The 21,001-nt window shown below is 37.8% G+C and overlaps 1 protein-coding gene across 2 annotated transcripts in view; it reads left to right on the plus strand.

Moving 5' to 3' along the window:
* SLC10A7 (solute carrier family 10 member 7) overlaps positions 1-21,001 on the plus strand; it is a 241,070-nt gene that overhangs the window by 183,032 nt on the left and 37,037 nt on the right. Inside the window, exons 7-9 of one of the 2 annotated variants that reach the window (XM_055336458.1) lie at positions 8,693-8,776; positions 18,062-18,227; positions 19,556-19,607. In XM_055336458.1, the coding sequence (XP_055192433.1) occupies positions 8,693-8,776; positions 18,062-18,227; positions 19,556-19,607 (302 nt within the window). The remainder of the gene's footprint in view (positions 1-8,692; positions 8,777-18,061; positions 18,228-19,555; positions 19,608-21,001) is intronic. The other variant, XM_055336459.1, reaches the window with a different exon arrangement.

Below are 21,001 nucleotides of genomic sequence, written 5' to 3' on the forward strand. Positions count from 1 at the left end.
CAATTCAAAGCAGCTGTGATCTATAGAAACTGTATATTAGAGACCATGTTCATGGTCTCAAATTCCAGGAGTCTGTAGACTACCAATGTATTTAAATAAGTATGTTTAGCAGGAGAAGGTTAGTGATACTTTGAGCTTGTGCCATTAAAATGCAACAGATCAAGGCCTTGCTTCTACCCTAGCCATAAAGTCATTGAACATTGAGGCCTCTGGAAACATGCAGAGTCCAAACTTTGACCACTGCTGAAAGTCATGTCTTCAGAGTCATAGATCAGACCACCTTCATATGTGGGGATGATCACATCAATACCCTTAGGATATCTGATGAACATTTACCTACATGCTTAACCATTAGGTAGCATGTAAGCACCCCTTAAGTAAGTATCCTATCAATTGATTTTATATGACTTGACTTCTTAGGAATCTGGCCTCTCTCTCTCTCTCTCTCTTTTTAAAGATTTTATTTGTTTATTTATTTCAGAGACAGAGAGCATGAGTGGGGGTTAGGGGCAGGGAACCTGAAGTGGGGCTTCATCCCAGGACCCTGAGACCATGACGTGAGCTAAAGGCAGACACTTAAACAACTGAGCCACCCAGGCGCCCCTCCAGTCTATCTTCAAGCAGATATTTATAAGGCATTATGATAATTGCACACATATATATATATATACACACATGCACACGCACAAACATGGTTGTATACTCACATGCATGCACACTAGGCTCTGTTTCTGAGCTAACTATATATGTTCCATTGATATGACTGACTCTTCCGTTACTTTCCATTTCAATGGTTCTTAAATTCAAAAGGCTCGAATTTCACACCATATAAGAAACTGTATTTTTCAGGGAGGAGAGGGGGAAATAAGAGGAGAGATAGAATAATTTTTATCAAGTATCTATAATTTGTACTTCATACAAAATCCCATTATTCCGTTTAGACATATTGTCCTCACTTTATATGAGAAAACTTCGATTCAAAGAAGGTTTGTAATTCATTGGAGGCTGTGCAACTAGTAAAGAACACAAGGCACTTTCAGCCAGGTTCTGCGTCCCCTTGAATGTTCCTTTGTAAGTTATGCTTTCAAAGGAGACACAGTTTCTTTTAAGACAAACTACCAGCACTCAATTATTATTTCTTGAACATGGATATTTTAGGTAACGTAGGAAAGACAAAAGAGAAGGAGGCATAATTATTGCCTTGAAGAAACTTAAGGCTTCTTTGGGTAAACGAGAACCAAGAACTCAGGAGAAACTTAGAGGAAAAAATTAACTGCTAACCTCCATGGTTCCGACTACATGGTTCAAAAGTTCATGTAGAGAGAGCCAGGGTAGGGGAGACTGATCAGAGGCAGCTTTCGAGGCTACAATCATCATTAGTTTCCCTAGTAATTGGCCATCTGTGATAGAAAATTATTGCACTTTTAATCCCATCAATATAAACAGAAACAATGCATATAGCCATTAGTGTCATGTACAATACTCCGATTATTTTTTATAGTATGTTCCTAACGATGGTTGCATAATTGATGGTCACACAAATTGATCAAACATAAAGCACTTTAAGAGAAACTCTCCATTTGATTGCCCCAGTTGCTTCACACTGAACCAGTATTTCCACCTTGTGCCCAAGAGTGTTCCTAAAGCGAGTGAAGACAAATCTCCTCCTCTTAAACCTGAGAGTAGCTTCTCTTTGGGCTGCATGTGTAAACCGCTTAGAAATGATTCTTACACAGAATTTTGTAAAGCAAAATAATCTGTGGAGTCTTTTGTAAATGGTTGCACCAGGACTCCTCCTAGATCTATGGAACCATGATGGACTAGGGGAGCACCTCATAAGCAATTTTCAAATACTCCAGAAATGACATTGATAAACCCCTTCTCCCTTAACAGGATCGCGGACCCAGAGGGGCCAATGCCACTGTTTCTCTGGGCCTTCTCAAACTTAACTGAAGGGAGGCAGTAACATTGGATGAATTCAGCACTGCCCTAGTCAGGCTTTTCCCTTGGCCTTTGGTTTCCACCCCAACACCAGCTGCTGCTGCTGGTGCTCCCTGGGCAGATAGGGTCTGGCCAGGGTGAAAAGGACACCACTTCCTTCATGCCACTCTTGTCTTTTGGTCCCAAGCTTAGAGCACTCTTCTGGGGGAACTTAAATGTCTGCTCTTCTTAAGGGATTTTCTGGCAATAGTAGGCTCTTTGGTTTCTGAACCAAACAGATCGACAAGACCAAATTCTGTGGTCAGGGAGTTAGGAGCAAAGTTTGTTCCTAGATGCCTCTGAGTATCTCTCTCTCCAGCCCTCCAAGCCTTGGATCCCCCCCTTTTTCTCTCTGGATTATAAGCCAATTTACAGTTTATCTGGGGACATTTCACCAAACATCCTGTGTGGTTTGAATAACCAGAATTTACAATTGCACAGAATTTCCATCAGTTATTGGAAGATAATCTTATGTTTTAAATTAGCATATAACAAAAAGAAATTTTTTACATAATTTTTTATCTTTGAAAATTAGCAAAAGCCTATTTTATTCTTCTCAAAGAAAGAAAAATGCCATCTAGATATAAAAAGGCTCATTTCCTCTGCTAAGTATTTATCTTCCATACAGTAACCCAATTTTAGTTTTATACATGCAGCTGAATCGATAAGGCTGTTTAACAATCCTATTTTAATTTTGATAAAAATCGTAGTCATTTTTACATTGAGCCTGTCAGCTAGCGTACATTTAAGTCATTGATTTTGTGTAAGTAATCAATGTAGTTTGCATGTTTCCCTGTGAGAGAAGGGGCAGCAGGAATGAAAGAAAAGCTGAACTATAGTTTCTGGGGAAAGATGGAAATCTAGAAGGATTTGGGAGATTGGGGCCTGGGGACACTCTCCCTTATTCTGTCTGCATGCTTGTCTGTGACAGAAAGGAGACAGGTACTTATGAGTATGTCTGTGTAGGGGTACAAGAAAATTAGAGCCAATAGTTAAGTGAGCCCCATTCTTTTTCCCTCTCCCCAGGGCTGGGGTCTGCAGACCATGACGAGAAGGTAGAAATTGGGCAGGAAGTGAACAAATCCTACTCTGTATCTGAAGCGGCTTCTTCCTGATTTTCTCACAGATGAGATTTACCATTCATCATTCTACAGTGTAAACTGTAAATATCTATTCTTATATTTTCTCTGAATATGGCACTAATGAAAGCAAAGACCAATCACCAAGGGTGAATTATTTAGTACAATAATGTTTTAATAGCTGAGAGGAAACACGAATAGTAGAGACGCCTGTGGCTAATGGATTTCCCTGGTAGGAGATAAAAGGCTGATTACACAGCAGAGCAAGTGAAGACCTGGTGCATTAATGACAATTTACAGGTCAGCTCACTTAGAGAAGTGATTTAAAACGCACCATCTGTTTTCTAACTGTAGGCTGATAACTATGATTTTACAGACAGTCAGTGTCTCCATCAAGAATTGTTACTTATTTGTCTGAGTCTTGGTTGGCCCCATAATATTTTACCCACTGGGCCCCCAGATTCTTTCCAAATCAGTTTGTAAATTGAATGGATTGATAACAGTCAATCCTGCTTCTATTCAGCCTTTCTCTGCCAGGTTAGAGAATTAAGTCCTAATGCCCTAAGACATCCATTGTGTGTGTTGGATTAACTCTTTCTGATCCATTTACTGCAGTACTAGCTAGGTACCATCCTTGACAGGGTTGAGAAAATAGTGACTCAAATAATTGCTCCTTTTCTGTGACTCAAATCTGGAACCCCAGTTGAGAAAGGCTGCATCATCAACTACTACTTATCAAGTTTCTCCCCACCCCTCCTCTTTCTTTCTCCTCCCTCTTCTTGCTTCTGCCTGCCTTCCAATTCTCCATCTCCATGCAGACGCAGACACACACACACACACACACACACCCTCTCTTTATTTCACATGGGCAAGAAAGGGGGAGCCCAGCTTTGGCTTCCGCTCCTGCCGCCCTTCCCATTTCACTGCTCTGTACCTTTAGTAATTAATATGCAGCAGAGTGTAAGAATTAAGTATGACTGCTGAGGGTCGACTTCCGGGTTTAGATCCTGGCTCTGTCACTCTCTAGCTGGTGACTTTGTCCAACTGTTCTGTGCCACTATTGCCATATATGAAAATACGGGTACTAGTAAGACCTACCTGAAAGGTTAAATTATTGACACACAGTAAGCATTTAGAGCAGTGTCTGGCACATAGAGATTGTACAATAAAAAGCTGTCATTATTGCAATTATAGGAGATGGTTGGGAGGCCAGACAACTGATCCTTTTCTGGGGTCTGTAAACTAAGTAGGGCTTTGTAACATAACTTGTAGTTGGAAGGAGGAAGTAAAACATTGTCAGGCCTGTTTTTCTACCTACGTATTGTTGACATTCATTAATTGAACTCACAACTGTTGTTGAATACCTACAATATACGAATGAGTAATTCTCAAAGGGTGAATGAACCCTAGCTCAGCATCAATGGAGCCATATTAGAAATGCAAATTCTCAACATCCTCCCCATTCTTCTCTGAAGGTGGGGCCAAGCAATCTGTGATTTAAGCAGCCCTCCAGATGTTTCTGACAGTGCTAAAGCTTGAGAACCACTGCCCTAGCTGTAGAATGTAGTCAGTCTGCTGGGCACTGGGAATATAAAAATGAATGACCCTGTCCCTGGACCTTCTGGAACACAGTCTACTGACAGACAAATTTGCACACAAGAGCAACCAAGGATTCTGAGAGTAATGGTAGAAATGCAGAGCCACAAAAGAGGCCACATCTGTGCTACAGGAGGAAGGTTTGGAAAGAATTTATAATGTGATAATTGAACTAACTCTTAGACAAAGACTACAACTTTTAAATATGGGAAGGTGTTCTGTAGAAAGGAGTACATGCACGTGGTGATGGGTGGACATGCACACACACCTCAACTTTTTTTTTTTCAATCCTTAAAAAAAAAAGTTGTTGTTGTTGATGGTGGTGGTGTTTTTTGAAAGAGAGCTTGAGAGGGAGAGAGAAAATCCCAGGCAGGCTCCACACTCAGCACAGAGCCCAGCTCACGGCTCCATCTTACCACCCTGAGATCATAACCTCAGCCAAAATCAAGAGTCAGACGGTCAACTAACTGAGCCACTCAGGTGCCCCCGCACCTCAGCTTTTAAAAAACTCCTGGAGAGGAAGGGTTTTGAGTTGCGTTCACTGTTGGATTCCAAATGCCTAAAACATGCTCCTGGCTCACAGGAGGCACCAGTAACTATTTGAATGATTCAACACAAAGGTCCTAAATCTCCACATATTTAATTTTCACCGAAACATTTCTTATCAGCATGGTATTAAAACAAATTGGCAAACCTAATTGTGAGCTCTGTGCTTTAAAGCACTATATTCCTAAAAGAAATTAGCGAGTGGCCAGATTGTTCATTAAACACAGTGTATCCTAAAATATGGGTTGGCAGTATGAGACTGTCGCCTTTAAGTGTGCCAGGTAGCTCAGTGAAGCTCAGAGCAAGGCTTGATACGTACTTATCCTGAACCTGCAACTCTATCCAAAGGTACAAATTATTGATGCTTCTTATAAACACATTGGTCTTTACAATAGAAACCCTGACAGATTCTTCATTAAAATGTGAAGAACCAAATATCCCAGGCAGCATATTTCCTTCTGCTTTAGTTAAAATCAACTCTGCATACATACTCTGGTACTTTTCTGGTCATGCTCTCATATGTTAGTCTATGCCAAATGCTCGCTTTTCTTTCTTCTGGATGCCAGAGTGTACTTCATAGCATCAGAAACTTCCCCAAGGGTGTCTCTGCATTTTCACACTGACCACAGCGACAGGTCTGGTTGGTGATTCAAAAGAAAGGACTTATGCCAAATTAGACCTCAGAACTGAGATTTCCTTCCTTTCAGAGCCACTTCTAAAGGAACCATCCTGCGGGATTTCCTCCCCAGCATCACCATGTACGTTGTCTGGCTTCACGTACCCTGTTAATTACATCCCTGGCCAGCTTGCTCTGGCCTCTGATCTGACAAAGCAGGGAGGTCCTCCTCCAACCTGCGTTTCCAATCAAGTGGGCCAGAGATCATAGGTGTTTTAGAGGACAAAGGGACTTTGGAGATCACCCTTTCTATTGTCTTCTAGAAATACAAGCCTTCTAAACATTGAACATGCAATAAAATAAGATAAAATAAACAGAGAGGGAGGCAAACCATAAGAGATTCAACTCTAGGAAACAAACAGGGTTGCTGGAGGGGAGGTGGGGGGATGGGGTAATTCAGTGATGGGAATTATGAAGGGCACTTGGTATAATGAGCACTGGATGTTATATGTAACTGATGAATCACCAAATTCTAGCTCTGAAACTAATAATACACTATATGTTGACTAAATTGAATTTAAATTAAAAATTGTAAAAAAAACATTGAACATGCAAATGGTCTATTGTATGATAGGTGGAGAAGTTAAAATGGATAAAAATGTTTAAAACCAAAGTTGACATTAATTTTCCTTTACTCCTCTTATCCCCAAATGCAATCTTTTAAGTAGACTTGGGAATAAAAACAACTCCCAAACTAACTTAATAAATGATTTTTAAAATATACTTCAGGTTTGTATTTTTATAACTTTAGAAAAAAAATAGGTATATGATTTTGAATAAGAGTTTGGCACTTTTTAGTACTTTATATTTACAAATTACTTCATTTGTTCATTGTGCACAGCTTTATTATCTGCAAATGTATTCTCTCTGCCAGGTATTGGGTTAAACATTGGGCTTACAGAGGGAATATAGCTTGATAGGGTTATTCATTAAAACATTTTAAAGACACATTGAGTAACAGTAGACTTGAGATAGAATGGGGAATATGTCAAATTACCCATGAGATTCCAGGCAAGAATTGACAGCTTTTACTTGAAGGTTATCACCCAGAATCCTACTATGTCTCTCCAAACATTGTGAACTTTATGGTTGAGCATTGAGTTGGATGTTTTTGAACTTGAAAATCTGTTCTTTAAATTTTATCTTTCTGTTCATCTAGTGTCTCAATTTCTCTGTAAAGTATGCATTCTTAAAATCTCGATCTTATCTCAGGAGCATCTTTAGGGTTAATATTCGTGAAAAGAAATATATATTTGTTAAGTGCCCTGTATTTCAAAGACACTGTTGCTCTAAAATAGGGTGTGATTATTAGCTCTTAATATTTCGGCTTGGCATAAGAAGCAACATCTAACAGCCTTGTAGCATTTAACACACCAGGAATCCTAGGTGTTCACGTTTCTGTTTACAGTTTCCCTTTTTCTGTTTGTCTTTCTTCCTCACTTTAGTTTATACTAATTATGGAGCAACAGGTTAGAGGCTACAGTTTTTATGGGTTAAGCTCACAGCCAGTGGTCAGTGCTGAAGCGAGTATTAAGTGAATTCAAACCTCTGCTGGGCAGGACATACATGCTTGGCATCTTGAGTGCATATAGATTGGGGCTAAGGATGGGGGCAGAATAAAAATATACCAGGGTGTAGAAAAGATTTTGGTAAGCTAGTTCATGCAGGAATTAGAAATCAGTGAAAACAATGATCCCACATCATTTCATTCAGAGCTGTTGACTTCATTTATCTAACTATTTCCTTTGTTTTATTTAACATTCAGTGCCCTTGGTGCCAACTATATCAAAGTCCTTCACAAAAAGTATCTTCCAAAAGGTATTTACCCAAGTTTAATTAAACTTGGTTAAATGCAAAAATTGAGGTTTCATCTGCAGGGGAAGGATGGAAATAAGTTCCAAGTTCCAGGGCGATCATTATTGATGATTTGGGAGAACCTGGCTGCAAAAGGGACTCTTAAAAGAGATAAACAGCTATGAACCAGGCAACTGTTTGTCCAGAGAGGTTTGAAAAGCAGAAGGAGGTTTTGAAAGCTATTACCAAGTTAATAGGAAGCCTGCAATTCTTGGTGGTTGAGATTAACATGAGTGTGGGACTATGTTTATAGACAAACTACCTGTGCTACCAGCAGTAGAATCTTTACAAAGCTGAGATTGCAGTCGTTAGTGAAAATGAACCAAAAAATGAGGAAGGAGGAAAAAATAGGAATTATGAGCAGTGTCAAAACATACACATTTAGAAGAGATATATTGAAATTTTAACTTGGAAAATAATTTATGTTTCAGGAATTCTCATTTCCTAGATTTTGTGTAAGAATAAATTTTAAAGGTATATGAGATTCATTGCTTTGTTTTGAAGGAGTAGAAAAGTTAGAAACTATTTCACTTGCATAAATAAAAATATGATCTTGAGAAGCGAATGATGAGACATCCTTGTTTGTTTTAGGGGTCTGCAGATAGGAGAAAGAGAAAAGAGTATAGGTGAAATATCACACCATATGATTATGAACAGCATGAACACAGAATAACTTTACTAGTCAGTAATGTAATTAATAATAAGCAATGTAAGTTAATTGCAAAACCATAGTCATAATTTTTCCTCAATGCTAGTTTCCCATAAAAATTATATGTTAAAGTACATAGTCTCTTTGGCACTAAATTTAGAAAATTAAAAGTAATTTCACTTGCTCTTTATATATAGCTACCAAATTTTTGGTGCCTGTGAGAGATTTCATTTATTGTGCCGTTTAATTAACAGCAATATTTGATAACTGATTCAAAGTAATTCTCACTCCTCTTATATTCTTGCCTTACAGCTTGGCTCGTCCTCTTCTGTGCCTTTCACATCTATTTTTTCTCAGCTTTTTATGACTGTTGTGGTTCCTCTCATTATTGGACAGGTAAGGTCTCCAATTTTATCTGCTCTTTTTTGTGTGTGAATGAAATTGCAAATTCCGATATAATGTCAGGATAATTGAGAAAAAAGATAAGAGAAAGAGTTAAAACACACCAGGTTTCATCCATTACCCTAGTCCCACCTTTTTATTTTTTTATTTAATATCAATCAGTGTGCTTTGCAGTTAGCTTTACATAGGGATGCCTGCACAGAATCTTGATTTTTTATCTGTACTTCGTAGCCATGTAGCTAGCTTAAAAATACAAAGCAAATCATTTCCTTATTCTGCTCCTTCTGATAAAGTCTCTACATTCTGACTATTATTGGGAACAAGCATCTGGCTGGCTGGCTTCTTCATAAACCCCTTCAATAGCAATGATCATATTTGTAATCATGTAATTAATAAAATAAGCATTTAATTGTATTAGCTTTTAAAATTAGATCTTAGAAAATTTAGTTTCCTTTATCATTCTTACTGAATTAGACTAATAGGAGAAATTCTTATATTTAACTTCTTATAGCAAGTTAATAATAATTGAATAATAATGATTGAACTATAACATATAAATTTTAAAACACAGGAATGGAACACAGAATTGTACCGCTAAAATGAGTTCAGTCTTCGGAAAATAGTATATCTGGATGGTTAAGAGCACAGACATTGGTTAAAGAACAACTAAACTCTAGTTCTTAGTTCTACCTTTTATTTGCTGTGAGACTTTGGGCAAGTCATTTAATCTCCTTAGCTCCAGGTTCATAATTTACCAAATTGTTTAATAATAGCACCTATCTCAAAGAGCTGTTTATGAGAATTAATTTAAATGTGGATGTATATAAAGTTTTTGTCATCACAGAGCCTGACACGGGTAAGTATTTTATATGTCTATCACTATCATTTTCAAATTCCCTGTAAATACTGAACCAGAAGCAACTCTTTGAAATATTAAATTTAAAAATGATGTCTATACACGTGATACATCTATAATTACACACTGTATTACATGTATTACAAATACATGTAATATTTACACGTATTACAAATACATGTAATATTTACACACTGTCTTAGGCTTGGTTCTCTGGGAAAAAGTGTGAGACAGGTTTCCATGCAGAAAGTTTCCTCGGGCAGTACCCTTGGGGTGAACACCTTTGGGAAAGTAAGAAAAGTAGGACAGGGAGGAGGTATAGGACAATGTAGTTCCAGCAAAGGCCTCTAGCAGCACTGACCCCTCAGAGTCATCCCTCCTAAGTCCAGAGTCTTATATGCTCTTGCACTGACCAGGCATTAGATACTGGCTTCTCTCCACTCCCTGTGAGAGGTCTGACCTGGAGAGAGTCTGCTGGCTTAGTAGCAATTCCCAAAGAGGAATTCAACTGAGATCTTTGGGACAAACAACATGCCCTGCAAATGTGGGAATAAACACCTCCTGGTTGGCACACCACAGCACCCAATACATGCCTCAATTTTTTTTAAATTTTAATGTTCTACTTAGAAAATGGACTAAATTTAGAGTAAGAAGGAAGGATTTAAAAGTACTCAAAGAATACATTTAATTAAACATAGAATGGTACTTGGAAAAATACTCCTGCAGTGCTATTCACATCACAAGGATTCTAGATAAATATTATGTCCCTTGCATCTCTGCCTAACCTCTTTGTCACCATCCTACACTCTTGCTTCCCCGACTTCTCTCAATTCCGGCCTAATTTTTCTGTTTAAAGTATCTTTCTATCTGCCCTCCCACCCCAACTCATTGTTCATGGGACTCTTTCATTTTTACCTTCTTTGAACCACCTAGCTGAACTTTGTTTCCTTGGTGGTTCTTTATTGTAGCATCTTGATTCCTTTCTTGGCCTTTGCCACAATATAGACCTATCTTTTGTTTACTTGTTACCTGTTCATCTCTCCCATTAGACTGCAAGCTTCCTGAGTACAGGAACCATATCTGTTTTATTGCCATTACATATCCAGATGATAGGGCACCCAATGAATATGTATGGGTGAGTGAGGGAATGAATGGGTGAGTTCTATGATCAGTAAGGGAAATGCTGTCTTATAGAGGCATAACAGAACCTATTTGCCCTTCTCAGCTCTGGCCCTTCTCAGCTATGGATACCATTAAAAAACATATGGACAAAAAAAATAACTTTGTCTACTCTCTCTCTCCCTCTCTCTTTATATATATAGTTAGATAAATATTACATATTTAATATATATTATATATAGTTATATGTATACTTAGTTACATATATAGTTATATAATTATATATATATAGTTATATAATTTATGTAATTAAGAATATATATCCAGAAGCACCTGGTTGGTTCAGTCAGTTAAGTGTCTTGCCTTTGGCTCAGGTCACGATCCTGGAGTACAGGGATCAAGCCCTGCATCAAGCTCCCTGCTTAGCAGGGAGTCTGCTTCTCCCTCTACCCTGCCCCCCATGCTCTCTCTCTCTCAAATAAATAAATGAAATCTTTAAAAAAAAGAATAAGTATCCAGAGAGAATAATGAATTATTAGATTGTTCATCATTGTGTGCCCAGTAGTAATGTATTACAGTAAATTATAAAATAGTAAAGATAGTCAAAAAGTAATATATAGGTGGTTTTAAAAAATCCTTCCAGTACCAAAATCTTTTCAAAAGGGAAAAACATATTTGCATCTACCTGCCCACCTCTTGTATTCTAGTTTTAGGAATTAACAATCACACCCCCGGTGTGTGTCAAACCACCTCGCCTCTACTTTTTCTGTACATACTTACTCCCTTACATCCAGGTGGTCACTGAATGCCTCCATTTCTGCCTCAGAACTCGTCCACATCTGGCATCTGTGACCTCATCCACCCTGCCGGAGAGGATGCCACCACTTCGTGATCTCTCGTGTAAATTACTGCACCTCCTGTCTCTCTTCTGTGAGCCTCTTCTAATTCCTAGCCAGTGTCTTCACTGCCTCCAGGACAGCCTTTCTAAGACATCCAGTTATCTTGTTCTTCTTAAAAACGCCCCCCTGGGCTCCCCTGTTGCCGGCTCCTTGTGTGGCGGCCCCACCCCACCTCTGCAGTGTCACCTGGCCCCGTCCCTGCCGGCGCCACCTGTCCAGGCCACAGGTGTGCCACCCCTCGATGGCCACGCACCTCCATGCCCGGCTCGCAGCCTAGGGTTCCTGTGAGACTTTTCCACCTGCAAACTCCTGCTTGTTTGCTAAGACTCAGTCAAAGATGGCAACTGGGGTGCAGTCAACCTGTTCTGACTCCCTCGATCTAGACCTAAATGCCAGTTCTCCCATGTACTTGATTCATAATATTCATCAGGAGCGCTTATAGTTGATCTGTGAGCTTCCTGGAAGCAGAGTCTATTAGTATATTTAACAGCGTGCTCAATAGTGAGGTGTGAGCTGTATCAGAAGATTGGTTGAAAATGACTTCGAATTATCTTAATGGAGCCGCCCCCAGCAGCTATTTTACCTAGATCTCCAGGTTTAATAGAGAGAAACACATAATTGGTCTCATCTTGTTTCAAATTTATGACCCCAAATTTAAATTGTCACTTAACACTTCCTAGAAATCCTACTGTACTTCCTTGCAAGATTATTTCACCCTCTCTTGTGTTATCAGGTTTCTTTTACTTAACTTAATACTCTCCCACTTGCCCTTTACACTTAGGTCTCACTGACTTTGCTTCTGTTTTCTCAAACATGCCAGCTTTGATCCTGTCTTAAAAACGTTGCAGGGGCAGCCCAGGTGGCTCAGCGGTTTAGCACCACCTTCTGCCCAGGTCGTGGTCCTGGAGACCCGGAATCGAGTCCCACGTCGGGTTCCCTGCATGGAGCCTGCTTCTCCCTCTGCCTGTGTCTCTGCCTTTCTCTTTCTCTGTGTGTGTCTCTCATGAATAAATAAATGAAATTAAAAAAAAAAAAAACTTTGCAGCCTCTGCACCTTCTGCTTAGAACACCGCACCTTTCACCTTCTCAGAAAGACCCTTTCTCCAGTGGCTGTCAGATAGCCACATAGTTTCATACCGTCCACTTTAAACCTCTACTTAGTATGGATCATGATCTACCTCTTGTCGATTTGTTTGTTTTTGCTTTCTGTTTATCTTCTTAAACTAGAATATAAGCCCTACAACACCAGGGACCTTTTCTACTCCTTGATCTCCATATTCATTTGTAATCAGTTGATTCACCTAAACTTTGTGATGTGATCTTTGAGGACCTTGTTAGAAGTGCTCATATGTACTACTTCAGAGGAAGTAGCCCAGGCAAGGTAGTGTCATCTCTCCATTGTACCTAGAGGTGGCACATTATGAAAATAAATTTTCTATAGATTTGTATGTGTATCTTTTAAAAGGAGGTTTTGTCATTACCTTTTAAATAAAAAAATGGGAACAAGAGGAAGAAGAAAAAGACCAGGAAGGAAGAGTTGAAAATATTTTCCTTAATCTTGTAGTGATAATAAAACTTCATCACTTAATTTTTTACTAATATTTCCGAGAGTTAATTTTATTTTAATTTTCTGTGTTTTCCCCATACAGTACTTCAGTTTGGTTGAACTCATTATTGACTGACTACAGTGTGATGCAGGATCTAGTTTGATTTCTGCCACTGTCTGACTTTATGCACAACTTCTAGCCCTCACTTGCCTCATTTGTAGAACAAGGAGTTTAATATCTTCTAGCTCAAAGATGCTGTGACTGTGTGAGATAAGATTGGTCTTTCCATAGATGGTTGGGAGATTGCATCCTTTTCAGCTCTAGAAATAAACATGTGTTATTGTAATATTTCTTTTTTCCTGATAAACCCTTCAATACATCTAAATCCTTGTGACAAATACTTATTTAATGCATTATATTGAGAGATTTATGAATGAATGTTAATCAACTAGAACTTCCACCACCTTTGAAAAACATTTTTCAAAACAGCATGCTAAGCCCCACTTTTTTTCTATACTTTTTTTTAAGGATTTTTATTTATTTATTCATGAGACACAGAGAGAGAGAGGGGGGCAGAGACACAGGCAGAGGGAGAAGCAGGGTCCATGAAGGGAGCCTGACGTGGGACTTGATCCCGGGTCTCCAGGATCACACCCTGGGCCGAAGGCGGTGCTGAACCACTTAGCCACCCAGCCTGCCCCATTTTCTGTACATTTTTGAGGTTGGCTTTTCATATTAAATAGTCTTCAGCCGAAGCTGAAGATAATGTTATTAATGCTAGTAAAATTTTGCATTTGTAAAATTATATTCAGTATGAACTATTTTCATTGCTTCACTTGAATTACTTTGAGAGGAAAGGAGCTGTTGCATTATGCAGTGTTGTGATAGAAACACCACTGAATCAGGACTTGGAAATAAGAATACCCATTTTTCACCATGTACAGGCTCTGGTTCTAAAGCATTTTATGTTTATTTAATAACTTAATCCTCACTATGACTACTACTGGATCTGTTTTACAGATGAGGCACAGGATTTGCCCAAGATTATAAAAAAAGACGCTCCAAAGTCCATACCTTTAACCATGATGCCCTTGTTCCCTCAGGAGGCAGAGGTCCTATTCCTATTCATAACCTGACCACCCTTCATTGACTTTTTAACATTTTATGCAAGTTGTTTGGGCTCTCTGTGCCTTCATTTTCAGCTGTAAATTGTGCAGGATAATATCTGCACAACTTCTCTCATGAGACGATTTAAATAATACTTAAGTAGATGATGGGTGTTTACCATATCCATATATTTTTTACTGTTTATACTTTTTAGATATTATTTTGAATCTATTCAGTATTTGATAAAAAAAATTTTTACATTTTTATTTACATTCAATTTGCCAACATATAGTATAACACCCAGTGAATAAAAATATTTTTAAAGAAAAATGTTATATACAGTGGATTTGATTTTGTATCCCTGGCTATATATTTCAACTAACTATTAAAGAAAAGCAAACACTTTATGAAAATATATGGATTCAGTGGAATGGAGGATAAAGCTTAAAGAAACAATCTAAAGTCAACATGAAGAAAAATAAAATTTTAAAATTCAGACTTAATATGAAAAATTATCCATAACATATCCCCACTCAAAAATCAATTTATAAATATAAAGACAGAGTAGAAGGGGAAAAAAGCAAGAAAATGCCCTGGAAAAAAAATTGGAGAAAACTAAAACGATGGATATTACACTTCTCAGTTATCTCAGCATATAAACATTCCTCACCTAAGACATATTTTCTCAAGTTTCCAGCTTGGAGGTCGTCAGACAGTAATTGATATGTGGCTCAGCTTATTAAAAGTACTGGGATTCAAGTCTAAGTTTCCCTTTAAGCCCTCCTGGTGTTTAATTTAAAATAAAGAAAATCAAAATGAAGAAAGTGAGACAATAAAGAGCTTCCTGAGGAAGATGTTTTTCCTCACCTCTCCACGGGGAACAGCAAGTCAATGAGGATTTGTCATCTCATGGTGAATGCCTAAGTTTCTGTGAGTGCAAATGAATTAGAGTAGATCCTGAAGAAAGCTACAACTGGCCACCTTATCAAGATGCCTTTCCCCACCTCATCCTGACTTTTTTCCCCCCTTTCAGCTTCGGCTGAAGACTATTTAATATGAAAAAATCATCCTGACTTTTTTCTGAGGCGTCTATATCAGGTTGGGTTGCTGTCTCTAGCAAAAGCTTGTTTCCCATAGTTATTAAGTGTTTCTACAATGCAAAGAAATTTGGAGAATTTTAAAATGACATGGATTCTTCACAAATCGAGGATGATTGTATCAAAAGTGTAAGTGGCTGAATGAAGAGAAGATGAGGTTCCTGAAGTTTATATCCAAAGCATATCTTTAAGGCATATCAACACTACTTCACCCAGTAGCTTATAAAAGATTTTAACACTTTTCTCACTATGCAGTTGCAAAAGCAGCTACTTTGTGAATTTAATTTTAGAAGATAGAAAAGCTCTATGGAGCCTGGCAAGCTATAAAATGATTTGCTTAGAAAACACAGACAAATATCACTATAAGACTAAAAACAATGAAAGACCATCTGTTTTCCCCTAGGGTTATTGTTTCACTTGTGGGTATGTCCAATTTCCAACTTTCTAGTTGTTTTCTTTATTGAGATTAAGTATCCAGCTTTAACACATTGATGTGTTTAGAAAAAAGACATTTTCACGAAGAGGATACAGGACTTCGGAGTTCATGTTTCTTACCATGTTGAAAGAGTCCTACTATACCATGAGACTCTGAGTACTTTGTATTGAAGAAAGAGGTAATTAGATTGAATAGTCAAATTGCAGCTTATAAAGTTGATTGATTAGAGATTTGTCTTGGTTTTTAAAATGGCTTTGACTTCCAAGTTATACCTCATTCATATTTATCTGTTTATTTTGTCAGTGGGGTCAATGGTAGTGGAAGAAGACACTTCTACTTTGGGAATTGGGATCATACATTCTATAACCCATTGCCGAGAGAGGATGTTTGTGTCTTTAATCATTGTATATTAAAACATGACTGGAGGACAGCATCAATTTCAGTAACTGTGTAATTTTCATTTATTTCCTAAAGGAGTTGAGTTGTATTAAGTCTGGGCAGCTACTAGTTTTATGCTACCAAACATAATAGATTATGAAATAATCTTTTAAACTAAGTCTCTCTGTAACCTTCTAGTAATCAGTTACCCCCACGTTAGAAGAACGTGGGGCCATCTAGGTTCCTCAAACATTATTATCCAAAGTTTGTGTTCTCATGCTTCAGCCCAATTACACTGTGTGACAGAACTGCTCTTGCTTCTCTCTACTTACTACAGTTTTTTAAAGTAATCTCTGTGCCCAACATGGGGCTTGAACTCAAAACCACGAGATCAAGAGTTCCATAGTCTACCGACTAAGCCAACCAGGCATCCCTATACCTGACTACATTTTAACCTTTAAAGAAAGAAATGAACACTAGATAAATTACTGTGGTTTGGGATCACATCTACAAAAAGAAAAACCACAGTTTTTAATAAATTCAATGGTAATTTTAATTACAAGATCTATTTTTTAAAAAATAATTAAACTACTATTTATCTACATATATAGAAAACAGTTTCTCTTTCATTCCCAGGCCACCCAACCTTCAAGATGTGGTTCCTATACTTTGTACCAACTGGTCAGCTTTCTGGTATTTCACTTACTGAGTCCTTGAGAATGGATGAAGTTGATCTAATAGCCATTTGTTCAGAGGCTCTCCTGAGAATAGTTTACTTTGTTCTTGAGTATCTGTGAAGGTATGCTCCATTACGAATTAAACCTTTTCAGCCACAGACTAGAAGATGACAGAACCCCATCAGCCTTGTCAGGAGAAGTTCCCTGACCTCATTATTGCTAATGGATCATGGTAATTCAGCCTGTTGTGAAATCTCATGTTCAATTATGCAGGATAATGAGTGACTCGAAACTTAATATGTCTCAACCATAGTGCTTATTACAGGGCTTGTTCAGCTTCTTTAAAAAATGTAAGGTTTTAAGTAGAGTGTTTCACTTTTATATCCAAGTAAAAGTTATCACCAATATTGAGCCTGTCCTGATTTTAAATATCTGATTTTATTTTTAAATAAGAGAGGATTGCTGTGTAACTTTATTCACTCATCCTTTTGTAGGAGAGTTAGGACAGGTTTATTCATTTTTAAGTGTTAATTCTGGAATCCTAAAAGCATGCAAATGGCATTTGTCTTTGGATTCACAAAAACTCTAGATATTCAGAGTTTGAATTATTTAAACTCCCACAACACATGCACTTTTGCTTTTCAAGCATGAGTTATAATTTAATTAAAAACTTCTGGTGCATTGCTTGCATTTTAAATATTAATGTGTTCCATGGATCACTTTCGATTATCTACTGTCTTGAAATTCTTGAAGATGTCAGATTTTTAAGATTCCCAAAGTTGCACTTGGAATTGTCTGTTGAGGCAAAGGGGACTGTGATAATTACATACATCCATTAGGATCAGCAGAGGAGATAAACTTTGGGGAGGCTTAATGGGCATGTCTCAGTGACAGCTAGCAAAGAGCATTTGGCATGATTAAGGATAGATTTGAATGCAGTTGAAAATCTACTCTCATTATGGACACCAGTGGAAGTTGCACTACAAATGTTAAATTCCCCAGAAGAAGAGTGATGTGGTAGGGAAGCTTTGAAATCCACTGTGGCCATCATCCAAATTATTCTCTTTCCTTCATGTCTTTCTGCTGTCAGAATCGCTTTGCGATGCCCAACTCAACTCCCTACATTGTCAAAAAGAGGCAACCTATTGATCTCTGTATTTCAGATTGTCCGAAGATACATCAAGGATTGGCTTGAGAGAAAGAAACCACCTTTTGGTGCTATCAGCAGCAGTGTTCTCCTCATGATCATCTACACAACCTTCTGTGACACATTCTCTAACCCAAATATTGACCTGGATAAATTCAGCCTTATTCTCATACTGTTCATAAGTAAGTTGGAAGGTGAAATATTCTTTCTTTCCCCTCAGTATCCTCGGTAGCAAAGTGTAGCAATCTGTGTTCCCTAAATTCATTTCAAATGGTAATTTGATCAGAAAGGAATACTGAGCTTCATATTCTGTATGTTCAGTGACTTTATCTGTGTGTCTGTTCTTTACGAAGACATCAGTTTCGTATTTATGATTTAATGTCCTTTGTTTTTTATGTTTGATTTAGAATAGTTGATGCCAGATGAAAGAAGCCATGGGATCTGTCAAACTCAAATGTTAGATTGAGCACTTTTTTGCCAATTTATTTTACTAAAACTTTGAACTAATCTTACCCTTTATTGTGAGTTAAAAGTAGAATTTATTTACTTGATGCTATTATTTTCTAAGTATAATAATTGACTGAAGTAGTTAAAATGTGAATATTCACATCATCTTTTCTATTAAAATATACCCATGGTAATATCATTTCATTTTAAGAAGCAGCAGACTATGAAATGCAAGTAACCGCAAGGATCAAAAATCAGCCTTTTGTTCTGTTTATCCCTTATACAAAGACAACTTTGTTTTTTGTTTTTGTTTTTTTTCTTATGATAGAAGGAAATAAAAATTTCCCTTTATTTTCAATTACAAAAGTAATTTCTCATATAGGATCTTATATAAGGACATTATATAATAAAATTAAGAAAATTTTCAATAACCAGGTACAGCAAAAGACAGATTTAACGATTGTCCTGTGTAATGCTTTTTTTTATAATAAATTTATTTTTTATTGGTGTTCAATTTACCAACATACAGAATAACACCCAGTGCTCATCCCGTCAAGTGACCCCCTCAGTGCCCATTCAAACCATTCACCCCCACCCCTCCACCCTCCTCCCCTTCCACCACCCCTAGTTCGTTTCCCAGAGTTAGGAGTCTTTATGTTCTGCAAAGACAACTTTGTAATTATAATACCTAAGAATTTTTTGTTATTAAAATCAGCATGAGTTATTCCACAATATATATTACATGCTACTACAGTTATGCTATTTGCTATAAATACCCATAGCATAAACCAGCTCTTTCTAAACTGAACAAATTAAATAACTGAGTTATCAGGGAGGGTTTTAGATTTGTGGAGTAGGAGACATTGTAGATTATGCCTGGGGATATCTTCCATAAGAACAATTTGAGTCCCGCTAACTTCAATGATTCTATCAGTTTAGCAAGGTTATGTTTGTTTTTTCTACTTGAGTTCCTATAAGTTTTAGATAAAGCTAAGCATACCAGCAAATATACTACAGATATTTTCAGAGCCCTAATTTGGATTCAATCTTTTTTTTTCTTTAGTATTTTCTATTCAGCTGAGTTTTATGGTTTTAACCTTCCTCTTTTCAACAAGGTAAGTGATAACAATATCTCTTGTGGTTGTTAGTTTTCTAAATAACAAATGATGCTATTTACTTGGCTTTTACTGTGCTGTTCCAGTGTTTCTGCTGTTTCCTGACCATTCCATATTGCTCCGGCCACCCTCAGGTTATAGATGTTTCCAGAGGGTTTCTCTGTGGCCCTTTGTCATCTGTTCACATCATGTATGTTTAGGTGGCCTCCTTCATTCTACTGGCTCAACTTGTCAGCTTCCTGCTGATGGTTTTCAAGCCTCAACCTTCCATTCCAGTATTTTTCCTGAATTCCAGCACTGTTTATCACTAACCATTTAGATATCTCCACCTATCTTAACAATACCTCAGTCTCAGATGGAATTAAATTTTTCCCCTAATACTTCCACTTTCTCTCTCATTTCATTATTGTTAATGGGATCACCATCCACAGAGTTACTCAGACTGGAATAATTTGTATCATTATTTTTTAAATGTCTTGGTCCTACCTCTGTAATATATTCTGTGCTCCCAAAGCCACTTCCCTAATTCAGGCTCTTGTTGCCTCTTTTCTCCCCAGACTATTGTAGTGGGTATCTTACAGGTATCTTCATTTCTGAAATGAATTCCTCTACTGCATTTCATACTGCTTCCAATAACTCAGAGTTCTGATAATAGCTCTTATCAGAGATCTTCGGTGGTTTCAGTGCCTGTAAAGTTCCTTTTGGGGGTCTATATGAACCACTAGTAGCATTCCTGCTGTCTACACTCCAAGTCGAGGTAAAATTTTTGCCGTTCGCCAGAGGAACGTCATGCATTCTCCTTTCTGTCCCTTGCTGAGGCTGTCCTCATTAAATTAGCCTCCATGCCCTACATCATCTTTCCTGTTCTCACAGGCTCACCTCTAATGCAACTTCTTCCACCAGTATTGTCCGTTCAGCAGATAGTACTTAAGTCTTCAGTATGAGGAAGTCATCACAGTGATTACCACAAAGAAGAGATGATTCTGATCTTGTATGACTTTATAGACTAGATATATGTCTGATAACTAAGTGTCCTCCCTGTGGACAGTGAGCCAAGTTGTAGTCAATTCAAAGAAGAAAGCACTTCCAAAGAGAGTTGGTAGAGCAAGGCTTCAATGGAAGAGATGGGATCTGATGTGAGTTATAAAGAAGGGCTAATTATTCAGCAAAGTGAGAGGCAGAGAGGAGCTTCTTGGTGGGGAGAGGGTAAAACAATAATGTAAATGTGGACACGGACACACACAGACATGGTGGGACAATACGAGTAGAAAAAGATTTTTAAAAAATAACAATAACTGGAAAGACAGGCTTACACCAGATTGCCAGGTGATGGCAGTGAGTTGCCACAAGGTAAAAGGCCCAGGTTTTTGTTTTGTTTTGTTTGGAAAGAGAGT

Source organism: Nyctereutes procyonoides, unplaced genomic scaffold (assembly GCF_905146905.1).
Source record: "Nyctereutes procyonoides isolate TBG_1078 unplaced genomic scaffold, NYPRO_anot_genome, whole genome shotgun sequence".
Taxonomy (NCBI): domain Eukaryota; kingdom Metazoa; phylum Chordata; class Mammalia; order Carnivora; family Canidae; genus Nyctereutes; species Nyctereutes procyonoides.